The 25,953-nt window shown below is 43.5% G+C and overlaps 1 protein-coding gene across 1 annotated transcript in view; it reads left to right on the top strand.

Moving 5' to 3' along the window:
- LOC138580590 (protein-glutamine gamma-glutamyltransferase E-like) overlaps positions 1–25,953 on the top strand; it is a 551,664-nt gene that overhangs the window by 143,122 nt on the left and 382,589 nt on the right. Inside the window, exon 2 of the mRNA XM_069651249.1 lies at positions 1,668–1,748. Coding sequence (XP_069507350.1) covers positions 1,668–1,748 — 81 coding nt within the window. The remainder of the gene's footprint in view (positions 1–1,667; positions 1,749–25,953) is intronic.

Here is a 25,953-nt window from a genome sequence, read left to right as displayed (position 1 = left end):
GTTCAATGCATTAAAAACAAACATTTATTCTGTTGAACTGCAGATTCAAACTAATCCTATATAACAGTAAGCTATCTGACCCTCTACGAATCACTAAAAGCAGGATGCTATATTACAGGTTTTTTGGAATGTTCCTCTACGCGGGTTTACAGAGATCTTACATTCTCTTTGTCCGGTGTTCACTGTTCAGCAGTCCTGGTTTTAAGCTTGCGTCACTTCACATTCTGGTACTGCTAGGCCAACATTTATAAAAGGGATGGTAACAACAGAAGTACTTTCCAGGATTTCCAATTGACACAACCTAAAATCCAGGATGTGCAGAATATCACTTGGGTGCTCTGCACATTGTTTTAAAAGAATAAGTAGGCTTGATCAGAGATCTATGTTGGATGAGAGCGGTGAACAGATGACAATTGCATGGCAGAAGAGAACATCTGCTCTAATACCAATCATCTAAATGTATCCGAAGGGGCCAGGCACACCCTTTTAGCACAGGTGTACCTGCCCACGTCCATGCATTTTAAGGGGCTTGCAGTGCATTGCACTGACCTATGTTCTATAGCATACCTTGTTGTGGTTTTGCACATTCCATATGCTGATTAGCCAGCTAATTCTTCATTAGGACATGCCCTGTGATTACGATGTTATCTGTAGCATTATCTTATTTCAAAATGCATCTGTTCCTGCCCAAGAAGTGCATTGTTCGGTAAACTTGAGGTTTCCTGCTCAGATGCAGCATGAAGCGGCAGGGAGCCAGCTGGTAACACAGACATGGCTCCCTGCCGCTTCATGCTGCATCTGAGCAGGCAACTCAGATGCAGCATGAAGCGGCAGGTAGCCATGTCTGTATTGTACAGATGTCACAAGTTCAAGTTACATTTCAGGTTACTTGCAGTCAGGAGCACACTTGCCAGCCATCACCAGGCATACGCGCTCTGCTCCCAAATGGCAATTTCAGAGCACTCATGCATCATCACCAATCCACCGTTCACTGAGTCGTCATTCATTTAGTCAACTACATTTTCACACCATGCAGTTATGACCAGCAGGACACCTGCGCTAGAAGACCGCGTGCATGCACTTGACTTGACAAACTGCATGCACTTCTACACAGGTTCCAATTGCAAACTCCACTTCAGTTCATGGTGAACAATTATAGTGGTTTACTCTTTCTAATACCTTATTATGCAGTCTCCATTTGTAGTTGTTTTTGTTGTTGTTTTCTACTAGGGAAGAAGAACATAGCCTTTGTTTCCTTGGTGTTTACGGTGAGATTATTACGTCCACAAAAGAGCTCAATCTGTGTAGCTGCTCTTGGAGACCGCTCAGAGTTCGGTCCGTGAGGATTGAGTCATCCGCATATTCCAACTAATGTAGATGTTTGAATCCTGTTTTAGGGGTTAGTGCCTTCTTTGAATGTAAAGCAGATGGTAAATCAGCCAAGTGTAAATTAAATAATGTTGGTGCTAAGATGACACCCAGTTATTGTCCTACATAAGTAGGTATAGACCTTGTCAGTTCCCCCATTTGACTAGGTCTGAACATTACTGAGGTATTATAGATGAGATAATATATTTTTGCGGGTGAGAGCCTATGGATGGGTATGGGGCTACAATATGTATTTGAGGATATACCCAAATATTCTGACATCATTTTTTCCTTTCCAGAGGCCCAACAGGAGTCAAAATTCACCAGCCTTCAGAAACAGGACCTCAGAGCCACCATCACTTCTGAAGGTTTTGAAAATGGTACAGTAGATCCTCTGTTCATTATCTTCTATTACTGTAGAGTATGTTTTTACGGTTTACAGCACACCGTGGCATTTTGCAAAATGTTGTCCACAGAGTGTGCTGCATCAGTGACAATATGACAAGCTTTGAAACAGAAATTATAGAGGAGAGTCAGGAGGGTCAGGTTGAAGATTCCAACTTTACACCTCCCGCCTTCTCCTCCCCCACACCCATCTTCAATTCCATGCCTTCTCCTATCTCTCACATTTGAGCAGTATGAGCAGTGGTGCAAGAGAGTGAACTTTGATTGTTTGGACAAAAAGACAGGCCTTCCTTTTATTCCGGGGACCACCATCCCCGCCTCTGTGCCCGCAAGGCTTGAGTATGATTAGACACAGCCTTGTTTGAATAAACAAAACATATTCTTGTGAATGCAATGTCAGGACCCTTGGCAAATCTGTGCCTTCCCTCTGCTGACCCACAACTCCCACATTTAGTCCATTGTCAGTCTTCTGCCCTATCCTCCATCCACCACTTCTGCCCTTGTCCCTCAATACTAATGGAAGCCATCATTCTTCTCCCCTGATTCCCCACCAATTTCTCCCACTCTTGGCTCCCATTACCAGTGGCAACCATCAAATCTCCTCCCCTGCTGACTATGACGGCTCCTTCACCTTCCCCTCCTTTTATCGCACTGACTGGACAACTCGTTGCTAGTCTGAACACTTAAACCTATAGTGTAGCACTTGCATTCTTGTTTTCAACAAATGTTTTAACAACAGTTCAAGTACTTGATGTACTTCTTTATTCAACTGTATTAACTGGGTCACTGGCACAGTATAAACGTTGAGTAGCTGAATAAGGTAAGATAATGGCACGAGCATTCAGAGGGGGAATGTTCAGTACATTTTCATTTTGGTTGCCGCCCCACTGCACTCTGCAACTTCAGGTAGAACCTTCTTTATCTGGGTTATCATCCTTGCACAGGTATCAGGGGTCAGGGCCTGCCACCAAAACAATGAGATTCTATCCAAGAGTTCTGCCTTGTGGGCTCAAGGGTTTTCTTATTCTACCCGTTAAGCTGTGCCCAGATCAAGTCAATTGGATTTAGGTAAGGATATTCCTGGATGTTTTAACCCAAGTAAGACCCTATTTCGTCATAATGCTTCCAGGTCACTGTCCTGCAAGATGAATAATATGCAGGCGTCGTATCTTACAACCTCTGTGTCATTATTATTACCACTTCATTATGCCTTCACCTGAGATCTGCACCCTTTTAGGAAATGCTGCACCAGCCGGCGGCAGATTGTGTTGAGGAAGAATGGGTGAGTGAGGTGGGGTAGAGTGGGTGAGGAAAAGTGCACTAAGGAATAAGAAAAAGGGGGTTGAGTTAGAGAAGGCTGAGCTGGGGAGGAGCAGTTGAGGTAAAATGAGTGAGTAGGTTGACTTAGAGTGCGTGATATAGGGTGGATTCAGTGGGAAGAGGAAGAGTGGATGAGGTAGGGTGGGTGAGTGGAGTATGGAAGAGTGGGTGATGTAGAGTGGCTGAGCGAGGTGAGGAAGAATGGATGGGTTAAAGTGGATGAGGTAGACTGTGGTGAGGTAAAGCATGTTACAGTAACTTCCCTTGCTTGCAGTCCTCCACTTCCAGCCGAGTGCCCAGCAAGCATGGAAGAGGATCCCTATGCTGACCTGGACCCTTGATCCCTATGCTGACATGGATCCTGTGATCCTGCAATAGGATTGCTTTTAGGTTCCTAACATTCCTGTCATTGCCCTGTGGCGGCACTCCATCTATAACCTTGCACAGGTGGCAAAAGTGAAGAATAGAAAACGGGCAGATTAATGTACAATTCTGTGGAATAAGATTAGCCAACATTGTAATCAAGCAAATGTAAGACACCTTTAACCGATGCTGGTCATGCATATACTGTCGAGTTCAGGAAGGGGGAATTACTTCTTATTTTACATTAGCACTGTGCAGTGCATATCTACAACATATATTTGTCACAGATGCCATATAATCCGAGACATGTTTCCCCCTTAACAGGATGTTGCACAAGGGCAATTGCAAACTCATCCACTAAACTAATATTACCACTACTGTACACAAACCACAACTGTCTGTGTTTTAAATGGTATTCCTATGACCCAAGGTGGGGATTCGTGGGCATTTTTGATTCACCATCTTTAGAATATCAGCAAAGGTTTGTACACACATCTATATTTAACTTCCAAGCACAGAGTCTACAGTAGACATTGTGATGTATCTGAGTCAGGAATGACATGGAGCAGGAACCAGGCTGACTCAGGTAAGTGTAAAAGGAAACAGGCTTTATTCTTCTTGGCTGCACAGCATAGTCAATGAAAGGTAGGAGAGTAAGTAATAAGCCTCTGCCCTGGTTCCCAGTCTATCTCCAAGTCCCAACCGACACTCTGTGGAACCCCCATGCCTCCAACACTCTCAGCTCCACTTTAACATTCTGTGAGTCCCCTTCATGCACAAGCACTAACTACAATCATACCAGGATACGACACATCCCCCTCCTTAACAAACAAACTACAAGAAACAGAATACCCTCACCATCATGTTAGGATCACAATCAAAACAAACCAAAACACCTTCTACCCTCGCCTGCCACACCGAGGTCTCAGTGCTGCCACCACCGAGCGCATACCTTGCCACATGGACAATAAAAACTAAACTACCAACATAAACCCTCCTAACCTACCACCTTTTGCCAGAACTGCCACTCCTGGCCTCAAGTCTGCCACACCTGAGCACAAACCACGTCTCAACGAGACCAACACACCTTCCCAAAAAGTATATCCCCACAAGCGTACACAATGGCCTAACAATATCCTAACATGCCAATAACCAACAAAACCAAAGTATCCAAAAACAACCACGCCTCAAAACCTTATCCCTTCTCCCCTAAAGAAACATAAAAAAGGATGAAAATTAAAGCAAGAAAACTAACTAGACAAAGACCACATAAACCATAAAACACAACCATAGAAAGGAAGAAAAATGGTGCGTAAACCCAAACGCAGTAAAAACCATGTAAAATAACAGTAACACAACCGTTACAAAGATGGAATAAACTGTATGCATAGGATGAAAAAATGCTGGAATTCTTATTAAAGCACAACAAAAATATGTCATGCTAAATTCCACAGCTCCCAGTAAAATGTAATAAACTTTGATGTTAACATTTTTAAACAATTCAAATTTGTCAGTGCGTGGTTAAACTGGTCCTCCACCGACCACAACTACAACCCAAAATAATTTAACCACAGTCAAAAAATCTAACACTGACCTACAAACTGTGTGCCACTCCAAAAACCTATTAGACATAAAAATCAACTGGCGTGCTAAACAGCTGAACTTCGCCTTACACTGCACCACCTGGCACTACAGACAACTCCAAGGAGTCCAACTACTCCTATCAGACACCACCATGTGCGGTCACCTTTAACACACATATCTACAAAATGGGCCCCCTGCCCAAAACTCCCATGCACAAATGCATTTAACATGACCTCCAAACTACCAAAAATGGGCCCCTTGCCCTGCTGACAAGCTGACAAGAATGCCAGCTTGTCCAAAAGATTTACAGAGCACTGCATTTTTTTTTCTGCAATCATGCTCTCACCGTAACTCTGTGCGTGAACTCGATTTCAATAAAAAAACACTTCTCTGAAACTCCGATCAGAAACTCCTGTTAATCTGCAAACACTGAACGTCTTCCACGCAGATCCTATGGCATCTCCTGCTTCCTGATAGTATGTCATCACGTTGTCGCACGTCCTTAGGGCCTTTCTTCAAAGCGGCCTCCTCATGTAAACAACTCCGGTGATCCGAACTCGGGGAACAAATGGCGCAAGCATTTCTCATGCATTTCAGCCAACGGCACTGCTGGAATGCAGGGTGCACAAATGGGCGCGGGCCACCCACGGCCCCCAGGGACCCTCCAAAAATGTGCCCAACGTGGCAACATTTTATTTTTTATTTTTTTCAGTACCTCAAAATGAAGTGTAGTCCTCCACGGACTACAGGTCCCATGAGTCCTGGCTCACTAAAAGCACAACGGTGCTCGTATCCACTGCAAAATCGCCAGGCCCTCCTCAATGGCAATCTGCAACTGCAAATCAGTCCTGTTAGATGCCATACAACAGGCTGCTCCATGGTTTCCTGGCAAAATTGCAAAACTCCTGCTGCCAACCTTCCTCAGCTACTCCAGTACCCATCCTCATGCCAAGGTCTTCGTGGATGGGTTACCAATGCCTGAAGCCACAGCCATTACCAGGATTGCTTCAACTTCCGTTGCCAAGACAGGTACATAGGCATCAGGATTCTCCTCTTCAGTACTCCTTCACTCTACATACCATACTCCAGGTTCATAATCCTCATCGCCAAATGATGTATCTGAGTCAGGAATGACATGGAGCAGGAACCAGGCTGACTCAGGTAAGTGTAAAAGGAAACAGGCTTTATTCTTCTTGGTTACACAGCATAGTCAATGAAAGGTAGGAGAGTAAGTAACAAGCCTCTGCCCTGGTTCCCAGTCTATCTCCAAGTCCCAACCAACACTCTGTGGAACCCCCATGCCTCCAACACTCTCAGCTCCACTTTAACATTATGTGAGGCCCCTTCATACACAAGCACTAACTACAATCATACCAGGATACCACACATTGCTTCACCTACTCAGACAATGCAGTACAAGACAAACATATGTTATATTACACTTCGGTAGGGGAGTAGTGGTGGTGAGAAGTGGGGGTAAGGGTGTGGTTTAGGGGGAGCATGTGTGGGACCCATTGTAGAAAGAAATGTTGGAGCAAATCAATTAGACAAAAGGTGCCCACAGTGCACACGAGCAACCAGGTGGCTATGCGTACATGTAGAACCCTTACTCAGAGCCCCAGAACAATTCCGTGTTGCCATTCCAAAGGCGTGTAAATGCTGCTCACAGAAGCGCAGATATAGCAGAGCACATTGTGATGTATGGGGAATGCGGTGACACTCTTTTACACTTCTCCCAGTGTAATGTTCATGTCATTAGCTGTGAAATGGGGCGAGTGTTTGCCTCTCACAGACCACGTGTGTACTGTTGTGCACCGCTCTTCTGCTCGCGAGCTCGGTACATTCAATAAGCAATTAAAATAAATAAAATAAAGTACCGAACTGCTTCTTTGAAGATCATGTCAAAAAGTGTACCTCATGTCTGTTGCCATTTCTACTGTTTGTGATTTGTGAACACTGACTTCACAAAAGCAAACTAAATAAAATATAATCAGCATTGGATGAACAGGGGTTTCAAAACGGTATTGCGTCCTTATGCCGTTTTTACGACGGGTGTTTTGCCGCAGGAGTTTTGGTTAAAATTCCCATCAAAATCATTTGGGGGGGGGGAGTATAACTAAAGGATTACGGGGAAGGTAAATCAAAAAAAAATTAAGCTGGGTTTGGGGGGAACTCCCCTCCTGCCCCCAAAATAATAATAAAAAAATGTCGATGAGGTTTTTCAGCAAAACTCCCGCGGCAAAACACCAGTCGGAAAAAAGGGGGTCGGTGAAATGACATGAAACCTTCCCAACATGGTGAATAACATAAAGAGGCAACTGTTAGCCCTCACTCGACTTTCCCACTCAGCCATCTAAGCCACTAGAATAGCTGCATACTTCGTTGCCTATGACATCAGTCTGCTTATTTTAAATCACCATAAACTCCTCTCGGGCAAACACCTGTGCATGGGCACCCTGGTATCAACCCAGCTCCACAGTGTGGAGAAAGTGGAGAGATGCAGTTACTTTCTCTTTAGGGTATTCAGTGATGGGAGCAAAGAAATAAATCAGGTCGAGGTCAATCAGCAAGTCAGTCAGTCTTATGTCATGGCAAAAGGGGCATCACGTGCCAGCCAATAGTTTAGTTCACAATGACAGGTTCTAATGAAAATATTCAGTCTGAAGTGTGCAGGGCATATAGTGTTGTCATGATACTTTTTTATTGTTCCTTACAAAACAGAAGAACTTTGATGTTGTCTCAACGCACACACACGCACACACAAATATGCATCAGGCGTCACCACGGTCAGTAAGCCAGCCACTCACTGAAATCACTGAAGGCCGTCGCTGATGAGAAAGGCTCTACGGAGGATTTAACGCAAATTCTGGGTACCATAACAACCACTGGGTCCCGCAAGCTTACCTTGGGATTTATAGTGTGGTGAATGTGGTATTAGTCCTCATGGTGGGAGTCTGTGTGGTTTGTGACAGGTTTACTACGAGCAGTAATTCCACTACTGTAAATCTGATGGTTTTTGGCCATGAAGTGCAGGATTTACCTTCAGTGTCTTGCTGGAGTCACATCCTCTACTTCAAGGCAAACCCTATACTTTGGTGGTGAAGCAAAGTGCTTATGCTCACGTATTAGCTATTTGGAATTTCAGGGTTCAGGTTTTTGGGAAATCCCGAAGACGGATTATGCCCTGTTAAGGACCTCACCAATCGGAAATACGTTGGCCAACCTGGATGGCTTTAGAAGAGATAAGGAGGAGGATGCTGCCACATTAAAGATTGTTCCAGTTGTTCTCAGAATAGTGAGTACATCATGTCAACAACTGATATACAATCATCATGAACTACTGTGGAAGCTCTCCTTGGTCTTTGTTTGGGTTGTACTGTCCACATGGTACAAATCTGGCTCACTGGTGTGCACCAAATATTGACAGTTAGGAATAACGCGCTTTGAGAATATTTGGTTGTGCCAGTTTCTATACCCTCATATGGGAACAGAATTACGACCATTTTTTATTGCATCTGTTAACTGATAATGAAACCCCTGAAAATGTAAAGCACACTCAAAGAAACTCTACAGTAAGCAAGAGACTTTGAATGCAACATGGTCTCTGCAATGCCATCAGGTCCGCCCTATCCTAATCCACACAGTGGCTGAGGCGGGTGTACTAGCTTTCGCTGATCTGCCACTACCCAACGCTGTGCATGTAGATGCCAGCATCGAAGGATACCGAGACATATTATACCAAGGCAATGAGAGTGAATTATGACCTACAGCTATTTCTCTTTGAGGATTATACAAGCTTGGAAAACACTGACAAGTAAACAAACTGGAATTATTAACTTTGATATGGGCTAGAACTGAAACATTGAAAGGATATCTATGTAGGGCTTAATTCACTCTCAGAACCTAGAACAATCCACTTACTTATATCTTAATGTCAGCCAAGCTAGTTACCAAAGAGCCTTGGTGGCTTGCTGCACTGTCACAGATTGATGTCCAACTGTAGGAAACTAACATTCTTTAAATTGAAGACCACATGCCATGTAACTGACACCCAGAATCAACTGGACTAAACCGACTTACCAGCACCAGGTGACAAACTATAAATAATGTTGCCAGCCTACAGCCTGGTGAAGGAGAACAGAATCAGCTCAGTATAGTGGAGTGTCTGGGAATGACATCAGAAGCAATACCTAAAGTATACTGTCATATCATGTCATGAGCAGCAAAACCACTTATATGCTCAGAGGCACCAGAGATGGAATGTGCACCTCTCAACTGGCCATGCACAGGGTCTTACAGATGATGAAAGTCAAATCCTCAGGAGCCAAGTCAGTGTCGATTGGACTGATACAGAGAATTATGCATTAGGAAGACACTCAAACTAGTAAGAACATCTCATTGAACTCAATTAATCAGAGACCTGGTGGCCTCCTGAAAATCTCAGGAAGATGCCAGAGGGAATTGAAGGTTGCATGTGTCTCACTGAGAGTCCTACACAGTTAGATCTGCTCGGCACATATTTCCAAAACCTAGAGATGGACAGTCATAGAATACAGAATATCCTGGTAGTATAATATAATTTCACTTGGTATGCCCAACAACTCAGAAAGCTCCACTGGCTCTGTATCAAACATTGGCTACAATTCAAAATTATTTGTACTGCCCACTGCACCTACCAAGATGAAATTCATTATCTAAAATGAATCCACACTTGATGTTCCGCGTCATCCTGTATCTCTTACCCACAAATACCACAAACTCTTCTCTTTTCTCTAAGAGCCACATGCAAACAAGCTGCCACAGTGGCAGAGGAGCATTATACAAGAGCACTTTACATGGCGTTACTGTGGCTGGCCACCGTGCAATCATTCCGAACAAAGATCTGACCTTGAATTAAAACTCTTTAAACAGGTGTTGAAGAGTGGGAATAAGGAACTCAAGATTCAACCAGACTCTCTTTGACATGCTTTCCATCCTGCAGCAATAACAAAAGAAGAGATGGAGCCAACATTTTACCTTTTTGGTCCAGGCCTATAGCAACACAACATGTAGTGAAATGGTCACATGCCTAACTCATGCCAGGTTAACCATGGCCTATGTTTTGGTGTTATCCCAGATGGACCTCTCCCTATAACCTACAAGAGGTATGTACAGAAGCTCAAATATCAACTGGTTGAAACCCTGCCCACTTCCTGCTTCTGTTTTGAAGGGTGGTGAAGCACAAATTGATATGGCGTGAAGACGAGATATCAAGCACTTCCACCATGACATGGAGTTAAATCCTCTTCACATTTCATTGAGGCATAAACAAGGTGGCTGACAAATGGAAATTAAAGCCTTTCCCTGTTGACTGTCAACTGCCTCAGCTTGTTTCCCAAGCTAAAGAGGAGAATGGTAAAAAGAATTATAAAGCATTACACCAAAGTCACTTGCGTCTCATTGGAGGGAATTTCCCAGAATGACCAGGAGACCCCATTGTCAAGGACAAAGAAAGAAGAACGAAACCTCAGTCAGAAATTCCCTGATGACCTACAATCCACAACATCACCACCAAGAAGTACTATCCAGAATGTCAATAATCTAGAACCTGTGAAAGAATCAGAAGTCTTTGATTTCACTGACTCTGATGCTCACTCTGAATCAGGAATAGAAACTCCTTTCAATGCACCTACATTAAAATCCCTGCCTCTTTCAATAATGCTTGTGACTGTACTTCCATGTTGGACGTCATTGAAGGTGACCGACCTGTATCCTCAAGTGGGTCAAGTGCCAGACCATCTGAATTGTCTGAGGTGCTGAAACCAGGTTCCTCTGAAACTCTTAGACAAGCTTTCTTCTCTGCCCAGCAGATCTAGTAGGGAAGCTGAACCCTCAACTAGGCTCGGTTATGATCTTCCAAGTGCTCAGAGTCGGGGAGCCCTACATGTAATAAGCAACTAGACATCTGTTGCCAATCCTTCTTTATGTGTGAATTGCACACTCAGAGAACTCATACACAGCACTGCTAAGGCTTAGCGCACAACATATATTCACAATTAGAGGTTTGAAGAAGTGCTTGGTACTGTTTGGGAACATGTATAGGATTTCTGGGCAAGTGTTTTAAGGAGTTTGGAGTTAGGAATGATTTCGCCCCTTGTTTGTTCTGTGTGTTTGAAGAGCTATTTTTGCCAATGCCCCATTTTCAGCATTAGTTCTTCCTCATAGAAAGAAGCAAAATATCTCCCCTATCACCTGTCCCCCCATGGTTTGTGCTAAATGTACAAAAACAGCAAAACAGTTTGCCAGTACCCTTTTCCACTTCACTTTTCCACAGAAAATGTAAAAAAAAAACATAGGTTTTGAACCTTGTATCAGTCCATTGTGTTTTCCATAGTGGCTGCACTTGGGGTTCTTGCAAGTTATTTTAGTTTTATATTGGTGACAATTACATATCCAAAGGGTGTGGAAAATCGATTTTTTGTTTTGAGGAGACCAAAAGGCTCAAAAGTGAAAAAAGGAGCAGCACTTTTCCACAATGTGGATGATGTGATGCAAGTCCTTGATAAGGGTGGGGAACCCATTCTGGTTGGGGGTGCTGGTTTGTGTGTGTTAAGGATTTCAATCAGGTGATACATACCTTGGTCTCGGCCTAGTATGTAGCACACAACTGAGATGCTTTTCTCCTTATTTTATGCATATTCAATTTGAGATGGTACACCACTCGTATCACACCCCTTGTTTCAAATACCCCGGGTCACAATGGACCATGAACCAAGCTGGTTGGTGAAATGCAATATTTATTTATTTTAAAGTTCAAAAGAAATCATACCATTTTTAATATGGGGCAGAAATCACCAATGGGGTGATAATTACAAAGAGATTGTGAGCAATGCACTTGGTTAACCTTCCCCATGAACATATTTACAGCCCAAGGGAATAGAGCACTTTTGAATTAGGAAAGATAGCACCCAAGTTAGGATTTCCCCCTGCAATGTTCCCTCAACCCAAAAATGATTAAATTCTGAATGGATAGAAAGGCACAGCAGGTAATCAGGAATAGGAGGAAGAAAACAGATTAATAATCCGACCTTCCCACACAGAATAAGAGGCAAAAACAGACTTTAAACCCTTAACAAAGGCCTAAAATAGCTCTCGGAAATGGCAAATAATTAATTAATGTGCGGTTAAATTTTAATATACATATGGTTTGTCACAATAGCATGTAGGTTATATCACTGGCAATCACAAGGCAAAGGATCAGCAAAAGGCGTACAATTAAAAAATGAGTGAACATTTTAGAACAGATTGCAGCCAAATGACACGTGTAAAAGTTGCATTACTTTTCAATTAAACTGTTTTTAATAAAAACGGTTGAAATATACTGATTTAGGTTAAGGGATAGATATATATCACAGGGACACTCTAGAGTCGAAAATAGGTATCTAGCTATGAAACTGGATGAGTTCTGCAAGATATAAAATGGCACTTTGATCAAAATGAAGCCGTGAAATAGGAAAGGAAATCAGTTGTGGCCTGAACAGTTTTACTTTAAACTAGAGTATTCAGGCTAGACCACCAAAGATGTACACAGTAAGATCCAAGGTTAATTTGCAAATTCAACCCTGTCACCCCAGCGCCCAACCCTGGCGGAAACCAGTCTATTCACTCGAAATCTGACTAAGGGTTTAGGATTAGACAAGACAAAATTTAAAAGAGATGGCGCTATCACTTTAGAAAGTCACGGGCAAGGTGCACAGATATCAGAATAAGGATAGGATGGCTTAGAGAGTGGGATACGGACAAAGGCAAGACAAGATAGGTTATGGGTTTCTATGGGGTAGGGATTATACTCACAGTCCACTTTTAGTCTTGAGATTTTTGGACCTTCAACAGGTTCTGGTCACCACACGGCTGGGTGCCTGGCAAAAGAATACAGATGAGCCTTTCTGGTCACCGGATGGCAAGGACAGCGGAATGGCAATTCTGGTCACTGGATACTAAAGGTCAGCTGGATGTCAAGATTGCAGCGGGCATGCTGTTAGTGGGCAGCAAGCCAGTCTGATTTCAGGATGCAAAGGGTACCACAGCTTTCCCCTTTGCTTATTTGGAATTTTAGTGTATTTTTCTGGATCAATTATCTTGCTGGAGTAGGAATCAGCTATGCTATGCTTGTGTTTTGCAGTGGGCTCTGGAATAGGGTCAGCAATGCTTTGGCCTTGTAGTGGGGGTCTTGAATCTGGATGGAGGAGATCAGAAATGCATTGCAGGAACTTCAGGAAGAGTGTGCGTCTGGAGTCTTGTCAGGGACTCTTATTTATCATGCATAGTGACATTATCAAAGTATATGACTTGGCAGGTTTAGCTAAGCACGCCTCCAATCTACTGGATTGGTCAGGGGTGATAGTCCCCGCCTCGCTCTCAGCTGGTTGGATTTCAAGAGAATGATGCCAGATTAATGACGTGAGTTTTTCAATGTCCAAAACCTCCCACAATTACTTTAACTAAAATCCAGTTTGCCCTACATGGCACACTTATACAGTGAAAACATCTAAACAAATTACCTTAACAGGTTACATATTTTATGCAGCACATAGCAGTCCAATTCTCCAGTTTGTGAGACATTGTTTCACCCTTCTACCAGTTTTCCACGCTTTTCAGTGTGAAATGTTTGGGCTAAAATTCCATAACTTTATACACATGGGTGGATCATCATAAGGGATGTAAATATGAAAATTCGCATTGGCATCATGGATACCTTGCTTGTAATCCCTGATTCTTTTCCATTTCTATTCCCAAGGGGTCAGTGAATTCTACCATTTCTTAAATGAAAGTCCATAAAACCACTTTTAAACTGCGAAATGTTTACATGTTTACAAACTCCTGCTGCAGAGATAAAAGTCTTTACATTTTTATTCACAAATAGTCTTTGGAAGCAAATGGCAGTCCTTTGTCCCCCATATTTAGGAATAGCTTCTAAGATACCCCCATGAAGGGCAGGGCTGTCATGGAGATCTCCTCTGAAGCCTCCTGTTGAAATCACAAAGTCGTGTAACTTTCTTTTCAAATATCCTTGTCCTGTAAATTCCATTGTCAGTGGGTTCAGCTTTTTGTCCAACCTAGTAATTATCACGGAGGTGTTAGTATCAACTGAGAGGCCCTTTTGTTTCTGTCATCCTCTCAGCAGAAACCTTTTTTTTTTTAGCTGACATCCCCCCAGCCAACACTGAAGTTTGAATGAATTATATTTATTTTGGCTCTGAATTGTAAGAAAATCTGCTAAATAGAACCATTTCTTCATTGTATTTTCACATCACAATCCCCTTCCGCTAGATAAGGGCAAGGCCTTATCCAACATGCCCTTTTAAAACAGATATGTTCCTTTATTTTGCAAAAGTACATTACTCATGGGGTGAATGTTGCATTTTTCTTGCAAATCCGGTTTTTCTATCTAGATTCCCACATTGTTTTGCAGTTATAGTTATTTCCTTGTACACAACAATCTTTACAAGGCAAAGGTCTCCTGGAATTGACATGTGCACAGAGCTATGACTTCTTTTGCAAGGTTCATTCCTTTGACACTTTGTAGCACAAAATAAAGTGTTTCCTGTGCAGAAAGTGAAGTTTCTTGGGACTTTTTTTTCAGATTTGGCGTACCAAAGCCTGTCATTCAGGGGTCATGCTTGGATTTGCTGAAGCACAATGGGGATATGAATGTGCATGGCAGGGCCTTATTAATCATGGTGGTTTAAGGAAGAACAGATGCAAATAGCATCGGAACAGCATTAATTAAAGGTGAAAAAGTTTCCTTTTTAATGGGGACGTTGGTCTGGCAGCAAAACAGCACTGCTTTTTCACTCTGTTTCTTATGTATATGTAAGAACACACTGGCAAGCTCCCTTAGTGTGCCCCTTGTTCCATCCTGCCCAATATGTGCTTGGCAAGATGGTGCAGGCATCTTTTTGTTGCTGCACAAAACAGTTATGAGGCCATGGTGCTCACTGGAACCAGTGCAACCATTTTGCTGTTTCTGTAGAAGCACAGCTTGGTTTTGGAGAAATTCTGTTCAGTGGGTCAATGTAGCCCACAGATTCCCCCCCGACTCTTCTGAGATCCTTGTCGAGGGAAAGTAGGGCAAGGTGGGCTTCATCGGTTAGGACTCCTTCTTCCATCCAAGAGCGGAATCTACGATCCTCTCGTTGTCTCTTGTTGGAGTGTGGAACGACACCCACAGCTTTCTCTTGGATCTTTCCTTTCCAGGTCCCCGGGGAGGCCCAACTTGGTCTTTGAATGGGCACAACCAGTACGAATCTATTAATAAAATAAGAACTGGTTACTTCATTTTCTCACTAACTGCCTTCCAATAGGGTTGACAGCAGTGGGACACGCATATATTCAATAATGACAATTGATAGTCAAGAAAAATAGTCCTTGTTACATAATTATACTTATAAATCCATTGTTCCCTTCTGATTCTTCTTCTCGTGCTTCAGATCTCTCCTCTATTTGATTCACTCTTGGATCCTCAATTTGCTGCAAAGTGTGCCTAGGATGACAACTCTTTAGCTGATTAATATGGACCCATTTCTCTTCTGTCAGTTCTCCTTTGGGGATGCAGATTCTATAGGGGACAGGTGAAATTTTATCTACAATTTCAAAAGGACAGCGCCAACTGGGCAAAAATGTGCGCTCTTTGGTCTGGTTCCTTTGGAAATTGTACAAGTAGACCTTGTCTCCTGCTTGGTGTTCCTTTTTGGTTGTTTTTAGATCATATTGAGTCTTCATACCCTCTGCAGATATTTCTAGATTCCGCTGAGCGTACGCAAAAAACAATGTTGAAGGGGTTTTCTTAGATTCTCAACATACTCATGAGTTGTGGAGGCGTTTATCAGTGTCTGCTCTTGTGTTCTATAGAGCAGATGCTGAGGTACCACCATCCTTCGTCCAGTCATCAGCTCAAACTGAGACATCTTAGTTGCTGAAGAAGGTGTAGATCTGATGGCCATCAGGACAAGCAGTAATCGCATGGCCCAGAGTCTGCCACAAACCTTTTCAGAATGCTCACAATGGTTTTATTGTACCTCTCAACTCCACTACTAGAGGACAGTGGCATGCAATGTGAAGTTTCCTTTTTACCCCAAGTAATTCCCACATCTTTGTCATCACTTTGCCGGTGAAGTGACTACCTCAGTCTGACTCAATCCTTTGGGGTAGGCCAAAACGCCAGAAGATGTGGTTGATCATCAGGGCAAGCTGCTGTTTCTGCCTTGCAATTTGGGGCCGGGAGACATTCCACCCATTTGGCAAACAAGCATGTTATGGTTAACATGTACCTGTTCCCCTGAGAGGAGCGAATCACGGGCCTGATGAAATCTACTTGTAAATCTGATCATGGCAGTGTCATCCCCTTTTCTGGAGGGAAGCTCGGTGGGTGAGTGATGTTGGCTGAAATTGTGCACACACAAGACGCCCCTTCAAGTAATGGTCGAGGTCCTGCCCCATGTGTGGCCAGTATGCAACCTCTCGCAAGATTTCTAAAGAAGAAACCCCTGATGACCGGCTGTGGCCGCATCATGGGCATGACTTAGCATCAGGTTTCGGAATGAGGCAGGGAACACCCACTGGTCACAGCCAGATATGGATCTCCTTACCAACAAACCCGTCTTGGATTCGGAACATTTTTGGACATTTCATCAACACCCTGAGGTCCTCTTTCCCAATGTAATCGGTATCGGTCAGAGGAAAGGTCTCAGGGTCCTCAATGTGTTGATAACATTTACCAATAATCGGATCCCCTTTTTGTGCCGTGATTAAATCAGCATCTGGGGTCTCCTTACTCCACTGTGCAGTTGAGAGTTCATTGTGAGCATTTGTGTGGGACCTAGTGATAGCAGTGACCTGGATTTCCCCCAACAGGCATTAGATCTCAAGGCGATCCCCCTGGATGGCTCTGGTTTTGGTCAGCTTATCGGCTAGGTCATTTCCAGTTTTGTCTGGTCTCTCTAGTCTGGAATGACCTTGATCTTCTTACAATAGATGGTCATCCGACTACAGGCAACCAGATCATCAATATTTTGGATTAGCTTGCCATGTTTAAGCGGTTTGTTGTTAGCACATAGCATGCCACTGGTTTTCCAATTAACCAGGTGCTCCACAAACCCGTTCCGGACATAATCTGAGTCGGTGATTATGACCAGTTCGTGCAGTTGGTGTTGGACAGCAGTGAGATGGCCTGATGAACTGCCATCAACTCCGCCACCCGACTACTGTGGGCACCGATTTTGTACCCAGCGGAGGGTTACGGGGCATCATTCACCCAGGCATTCCCAACACCGGCCACCAGTTCCTTTTCCCTGTTGTTGTCAACATGGTAGGAGCACCCGTTCACATAAACTGTGGGCATTCCCTCGCACTTGTCCTCTTCATAGACACTGTGCGGGGAATTCAGGCACGCCTCCATGTTATCCTGGGTTTTAAGACTTTCGTCCTCGTGACAGTTTTCTCTGGCACAATCATGCAAGTCAGCCAGATCTTGCGCGAGGGGACTCTTCTTGTTTTGGCCATATCTGACCTCCACAGGAAAGCCTTGCATTGACAGAATCCAGGAAGTAATTCTGGAATTACTTAAATTTCCGGCCCATATTCTGTCACTTTGGAGATATTGCAAAGGCTGGTGTGGAGTATCCATATGATGTGTTCCCCCTGGATGAACGGGCGGTAATTTTAAAATGCCCACACTGTTGCCAGGTGTGCCTTCTCACAATCATTGAATTTTTCCTCTACTGAGGATAAAGTCTTGCTTGCATAGGAGATTACTTTATTGACCTTGTCATGATTTTGATATAATACTGCTGTCAAGCATGTATTCGAGAACCCTGTCTCAAGAAGAACGCCTTGTTTTTGACATGGTTAGCTAGACAAGGCGCTTGTGAAAGGCTTCTTTAGGGTTGCTTTACTGCCTCGGCTTGTTCTGGACCCCACTCCCACTTGACCCCCCCCTTTCAACAGATGGATCAGGGGTCTCGTGATCTCTGCGTAATCCTCAATGAACTTCCTACTGTAATTACTCAGTCCAAGGAGGCTTCTTAGCCCACGCAGAGTTGTGGGGTCTTTAAGTTTTAGGGTGCTTCCACTTTCTTCTCCTGGGGACAGAGACTCTCAGGAGTTATTTCATGTCCCAAGAAGTTGACATGGGTTCTGCACCACTGCGCCTTTTGGAAGGATAGTTTTGATCCGGCAACTCTCAACAGTGTCAGAACATAACAGATTTCTGCTAAGTGTTCCTCCACGGTTGAGCTTTTTTTCAGGAATCATTCACATAGGCCAGGTTACCGCTTTCACCCAGTTTGGGCATGGCCTTAAGTAGGAAGATGTTGAATTTGTTGCCGGAGTTGATGTATCTGAAGGGAGTACGGGTCCATGTGTACTGCTGCCCCTGAAGGTAAAGGCCAGCTTGTATTGGTCCTCCCTACTGACAGGCACGGTCCAGTACCCATTAGTCAGGTCAATGGCAGTTTATACCTTTGACCCCTGGATCTGGGCCAGTCCTTGTTCAATATATGGGAGAGGCCATCGGGACATATGGACTCGTTTATTCAGCTCCCTCAGGTCAACACAGAGTCTTCACTGGCCGTTCGGTTTTAAAATCCCCAGCACCGGATTATTAAAGGTGCTGTGGACTAGACGAATTATCCCACGTGACTCAAGGTTTTTGATTATTTCCATCGGGGACTCCATGGATGCGAGAGTCAAGCGATATTACTTCACAAACACTGGAGTCATTCCAGGATCCGTGGGAATTGTTGTAGTGTGGATTTCGGTGCGACCACAGTCATACGAGTCCACCGCAAAGAGATCTTGAAAATCTAAGAACACTTGTTTCAACTTTTGCTTTTGCTCCGGAGTCTCACAGGCCCCAGCTAGGTTGACTCACTCTTCAACCATTTGCCTGAAGCCTGAAAAGACTTCCGGTTTTGCTATCTCAGCGGCCTCCTCCAGCTGGGTGGAGAGGTCCCTGGTTAGAGTAATGACCTGGTCAGAGGGTTTCAGGTAGGAGAGACTGTCATTGTGGACCTGGATGATCACCTCATCCTGCCTGATGTCACAGGTCACCTCTTTCGCACTGTAAGGGCAGGAAGAGTACACCTGGAAATTCCCCCCTTGCCGGGTGAAGAACCTGTCTGGTGGTAAGTCATTGTCACTATCACTGTCAAAGCAGTCATTGGGGATTGGTCCTACCAGTTCATTACCTAGATCCATGGAAAAATGTCAGTCATCAACCGCCATTCCAATAATGGTGCCTGCGCCCAGAATGATACTCCTAGGGTCGCTGTTATCCATCAATATTGGAATGGTGTTGTGTTCTACATTGACTAGTGGTGTTGGGTTTAACCCCAACCCCTGCTGTTGGAGATGGGCGTTGAGGTGTACATATGCATCACGATTTTGCAGTTTATGTCCCCTTTTAATTGGGCTGACCGAAATGCTTTTTCTGAGTCATCAAAGTCCATGGGATTTCCCCGTAGTCGGGACCAGGCTTTGTAATTTATAAGGTCCAAATTAATGGCAAAATGATTAAGAATGTCACTGCCTAAATAAAGTGCAGCAGGGACATCGCGCATGACACAACAACAGTGTCCTATGCTTTTGTTACCTATAGAAATTTTGAGCATATACCTGCTCGGCAGGAGATGTTTGGAATGGGGAGTTTCCAGGCTCATTTCCCACTTATCGATCAATTTAAATGTGGGAATGGCTGGATCTTTTTCCTAAACATGGCTTCGCTGATGAAGCTCTTACCATTGTTCACGCAAACCTGGGCGAGAACAGACTCCTTCCCCTCCTTTAACTGAATAGGGATGAACAACTGTTCTCTAATTTTCTGAATATCAACTAAACTTTGAGCTGGTTTCTCATCACTTTTGACTATGGAATTGGGATTTTCAGATTGTGAATCAGTACAAAACCTCAAAGTATTTCCTTCCAGTGTGGAATGCCACTTAAAACTGGAAGGAAGGTTGATTTTCAGGAATGGAGAGGAGTTCCCATCACCAGTTTGTTGTCCAATCACGTCAGGTATTTGATTGCTCTGGAAATGAAACTCAATATGATCAGGTTTTTGCTCAACCGTGTAGCATGTGCCATTTAATCGAACATGGTTGACACTCTGTTTTAATTTCATTGGCCGGTTAGTCTGAGTCCAGAGGACCATGTTCACACAGTCTATTAGGGGGACAGCCTACGCAGGATGTCATTCCTGTAAAGGATTTCAAATCAGGCACACACCCGGGTCTCGCCTAGCATGTAATGCACAAATTAAATACTTATTTATTATGTCTATAGGCTCAATATTCTGAGTGATTACCACTCATATCACACCCTTCTCAAAATACCCCTCCCCCCAGGGTCACAGTGGACCAGGAATCAGGAATCAGGCTAGTTTGTAAAGGTAAATATGTATTTATTTATTTATTTAAAATTCAAATCAAACACAAATTAGTATATATATATATATGTATATATATATATATATATATATATATATATATATATATATATATATATATATATATATATATATATATATATATATATATATACATACATATGGGGCAGCAATCACCAATGTGGTCACAAAATACAAATCAGAAAATAAGTAAGGCAATTGAATTCACTTGAACAGCACAGAAGATAAAACACAGGGAAAAGAACAGTTTTGGTTTGTGAACAGATAGCGCTTAGATTAAAGTTTTCCCCCTACAAAGTTCTGAATGCACAAACGAGCAATTCTACACAGATGTCAGTAAGTAGCAGGTATTCAGGAATAAGAACAAAGTACAGTGTTTGCATATAGTCTCCCCTCCCCTAACAAGAGAGGAAACGTTTTTGGAACTTTGTCACTTTAAAAACTGACAGTTGGAAATGGCATTGTGAACAATGAAAAGTGTGCAAAAATGCTTACATTGATAAAAATTCTGATGAGAGCAACACTAAACAGATTCTAACCAACATGAGCTACAAGATGAGCAACAGAACACACTTGAAATCAGGATGGAAGTTAAGAAACACTTTGAATGGGAAAAAAACACATGTAAGGCTTTTGCAAAATGCAAATTCGCTGTAAAATTGCACTATGCGATTTGTAATAAAAATGGGTCAAATATACTGTGCCGCACTGCGGTTTTTAGTTGTGGATGTACTACAGATCTTAGGCTTAAGTCAGAGTTGAAATTAAGTCTCTAGCTATAAAATTGAAGAAGTTATGTAAGTTTTAGTGAGAGGCATTTTTGAAAAAAATATAACAGAGAAAAGTAGAAATTTGGTTTTGAAAATGACAGATAGGTTTTATTTAAACTATATTAATGACTAAGAAAAAGAGAATGCCACCCGTGAATCCCCTCAGTTACGCCCGGCCGATTGTAACTCTTCACGTGTGATACTCTGCTTTCCGTTCTGGGAATTACTTTATTTAATCCAAATCACTATTGGGTTATGGTTTTGTAAAACAAATGAGAAAAATCAGTGCAAGAATGGTTCTGACAATATTAAGGTTCTGAAGTTGAGGGTGGGATGGGTTGAGATTAGGGTAGGACAAGGCAAATATATACTATGGGTTACTATGATTCCTGTTTATACTTACAGCCCACTGTAATTTAAGATTGGACCGTCAGGGTTCTGGTCATCCGGGTTGGGTCTACCGGCAGCAGGACACCTCTGGCAGTATGGTCAGCTGGGCGGTTCTGGTCTATTTGGACTGCACCTCAGACTGGATTTGGTGAAGTTCCTATATTTATCATGCCAAGTGACATCACAAAGTTTATGGTAGGGGCAGAATTACAAACCACTCCCCCACGGCTGTGAGTGGTCAAAGGCACTTGCCTTGTTCTGGTTGGAAGTCAGAAAAGAGCTGTCATCTTTATGGTGTGATTTAGGAACTCCCACATTGATTTGAACCACAGTTTAACTTTTGCACAAATGCACATTTCTATAATTATGCCCTCTAATAAAATCGGACACATACATTATATATTTTGTGAGTTATCCTCACGTCCAATTCCCATCTCTGTGAGAGCTGTCTTTGTCGTTCTGTGGAATTTTGTCCATTTTAATCATAACGGTTTGGCCTGACAATTTCTAATTCCAATACATATCTGGGCGATGACCCTTAGAACATGGGTATAAAATATCATATTTGCAACATCAATAGTTTTGCCGCAATTAGGGTTTTGGTGTAACTTTGGTTCCTTATGTAGTGCAGTGTTCACTAAAATCTCCACAGAAAGAGCATAACATTAGATTTATAACTACCAATTTTTAGATTTGCCCTCCTTTATGGGGCAAAGTTAAAGTTTTCAAAACTTAATCACAAATATGCAATTTAAACACAGATTTCAGAACAGTTTTTTTTCTCTCCTTTCAACAAACAACAGCTGTCAAATCCCTTTGATCAGGGTGAGGTGAAGAGGGACATTTCCTGCCCCTCCCCAGAAGAGGTCTGTGCTCAGCCTTCCATTGTCCTTGGCTCAGCCAGAGACGAAAGTCTAATGAGGTCTTTGTTCTCAATATGCGAGAACCTCCAGCATCCATTAAGGTTTCCTGGTAGCATCAGAATGTCAACATGAAGTGTCATCTTTCCCAGGCTGGGCACTATCCAATCAGAATTAACCAGTTTACTCCAAACTGGGTCACTTTAAGATTCACCTAATAACTCAGCATTATTCTGTCCTTGAGTGCTGGGATTTGTTTTTTTTCAGTTTGGAGATATGTATCCACCCTTTTGTTTGTAGTTTCAGCTGAAATTAGTATATGTTGCCACTTTTAGCCGCATTTTTCCTATGGAACTAAAAGAAATGTTGCTGGGTTGCCTTTTTCATGAAATGCATTTCTTAGCTGCTGTCAGTTAGTGAGGCCCGCTTTTTCTGAGCCACCTGGAGGATCTGTAATGTCAGTACACTTTTAATTTCAATGGGTCACTTGGAAAATGACTGAATTAAGCGCCAAAACAGCACTTTGAAGGTTGCAATTGGTTAGGGAAGCTGTATTTTAAAAGGCATTCTCCTGTAGTGAGTTCTGTTTTTACACCAACTTTGACTGTGTGTGCCAGGGGTGTGCAGACTTTTGTGATTATGAACCATGTGCAGTTTTGCAGATTTCTTCACGCTCAGGGGTTAACGCATCAATTTTTGGCGGTTTCTTTCCCCATTGGTAAAGGGGTGTAGTGGGGCACATTGGCATGGGTAAACATATCCCACAAATCCCCCCACCCCTCCGACTTTGGCTTGACTTCCAGTCGTGGGGAAGTCGGGCACATGTGATTTTTCTTTCTGTCCATGTGAAGAAATCCGGTTGCTTCCCCCGTCAGCGATTGATGCGACACACTCTCCTCGCCGGTTCTGGCTGGGATGGGAAGGTACTCCCGTCTTCTCCCCTGCTTTCTTTTCCAGTGTGGAGCGACACTCTGGATTTCTTGGGTTTTTCCTCCTTGGTGATTAGGTGGATTTAGTGGCAATAAAAGAAAATAGAACATAACGCGGTTATGAAAATGTTCCCACTACTGTTCCCAGGGGGATTTCAGCAGTGAGATAGACGCATGCATTCAATAACAATTGACAATATTCCCCACATATATTCAATGACAATTTTAACAATTTCCCTATGTGTCTGGATTATCTCCCTCTGGGTTTCCGGTAGGCTCTTCTATTTGCCGTAAAGTATGCCTGGGATGGCAACTCTTTAGCTGGTTTATGTGGACCCACTTGTCTTCCAGCCTGCAAGTCACCCCTGGGAAGGCGGATTCTGTAGGTGAGGCCTGGGTTGGTGACCTCTCCTCCATTTCTGAAATTCCATTTCCTACCGTAGCACTATTGCTGACCGGAAGGCTTTGTTTAGGACTGCCAGGACCCTGAGATTTACTCTCCAGTTGGGACCGGGCTTGGCAATAACTGGGGTCCAAATGAATCTCGAGTTAGTTGAGGAGGTGACTGCTCATATAAAAGGCGGAAGGAACACCTTGCACGACCCAACAATTAAGTACTATGCTTTTCTTATCTCTAGAAATTTTGATCATGAAACTGCTAAGTAGAGGATGTTTAGAATTTGGAGTTTCCAGGTCCCATACCCATTGCTGCACTGACTCTACGGCGGGTAGGGTCTGGTCTTTTTGGAGTATTTTGAATAATACTTTGCTGATGAAGCTTTCTTCGCTATTCAAGTCAACTCGGGCGAGGACAGACTCCTTCCCGTCATTTAACTGAATCGGGAGGAAGAGCTGTTCGCCCCTCTTCAGGATGCCAGCTGAGTTTTGTGCTGGTTTGATATCAATCTTGGCTATGGAATTGGGATTTTCTGATTGTGCATTAGTATAACATTTCAATGTATCTCCTTCCAGGGTGGAATGCCACTTGAGACTGGAAGGGAGGTTGATTTGCAGAAATGGAGAAGAGTTCCCCTCACCAGTTTGTTGTCCCACAGCTATGATGGTAACGTCGGGTATGTCATTGTTTTGAAGGTAGAACTTAATTTGGTCCGGTTTTTGTTCAGCCATGTGGCATGTGCCATTTAGAGTAACATGGTTGACACTTTGTTTTAATTTGATGGGCCTGTGAGTCTGGGTCCAGAGTACCTTATTCACACAATCTATTAGGGGAGACAGCCTACGGAGGATTTCATTCCCTAATAGACAGGGGGTTCTCTCTGGCACCATGACTATGACTGGGTGCTTCATTTTGTGTCGCCCAATTTCCAGCTCTGCAGTCCCCTCAACAGGAATTTCCTTCCCATCAAAGTTCTGGAGTTGTCCAGGAAGAGGAGTGAGAGGGATCTGGTATCTCTCCCCAATTCTTGAATATAGCTGCTCAAAGATCCTCTTTGGCAGCAGGGTCGCTTGTGATCCAGTATCCACCAAGGCCAAAAATGAACATTGCCCTTGTACTTGGACTGGGGCATCAAATCTTCCCTCCTTCTCCTCAAGGGGGCAAAGATAATGTGCATTTTGGGCTAGTTGGTGGGTTGGTTTCTTGGCTCTTGATTCTGACATAGGGGTAGTTTGGGCAGGATTCGATGTGGGAGCTTGGGGATCTGTAAGAAAAATATGGCAGTTGGATATCGGTGGAGTTTAGGGCTCCCCTGGTTCTGATTCTGGGCCATCGTCCCCCCTTTTTGGAGGCAGTACCCAGAGTAAGTTTGGGCAAGGTGGTTTTCTGGCTTATCATTCTGGGCTTCAATGAGGGGGGATTCTGAATCAGTCCTCACATCCACCCATTCTTCATTTAGATCTCTTGGGACCCATTTTTCTTTGGGAGGAGTCCCCCGTCCCTGAAGGAGAAGATCTTTTTCCAGTATCATCTAAGAATTCTTCACCTTCAAATTGGAGGACATTAACTTCCTCCACAAAATGGGCCTTTATGAGTTCTTTATTTCTCCTACCCACCCTCTGTTCCCTGGGTTGCAAGTTTTCGAGGGCAAGAGATTTTTGTTCTGGTTCCTCGGTGTACAGGGGCTTTTCACTAGTAAGGAAGGTAGCTTACTCTAGGGCTTTACACCTCCCTTCCCCCCGTGCCTCCTCCTCTGGAACCGGTGAGTTGTCAGGGTTCTCTCCCCGTCATTGTTCTGGGGTACCAGACCCTTGGTTTGTGGGGTTCTAAGGCACCATGTTCATCTGAGGGTTCTGTTGAGCCCTCAACATGCAACCCAGATCCGGGGTTAGGTTCTGGACCGGGAACTCCAGTTGGGACACCCGTTCCGGCTGGTACGGGGGGTCTCTGTTCAACTCTAGGGGGATCACGGGAATGGTAACTATCCCTCCTGTAGTACCCTGAATATTGTACATTTTGGTAACCCTCACCCTTGGCCTGCCGTCTCCTGGATTGGGTTGTCTGGTTTCCTGAAAGCGGGAAAAGAAAGGAGGGTTGTCCTGCAGGTTGGGGTTTTGTGAGTACC

The sequence above is a fragment of the Ambystoma mexicanum genome, chromosome 3p, assembly GCF_040938575.1.
Source record: "Ambystoma mexicanum isolate Mex_15411 chromosome 3p, UKY_AmexF1_1, whole genome shotgun sequence".
In the NCBI taxonomy this organism is placed as follows: domain Eukaryota; kingdom Metazoa; phylum Chordata; class Amphibia; order Caudata; family Ambystomatidae; genus Ambystoma; species Ambystoma mexicanum.
The sequence above is the reverse complement of the archived record's forward strand: the minus strand, read 5'-3'. Positions and strand labels throughout refer to the sequence as shown.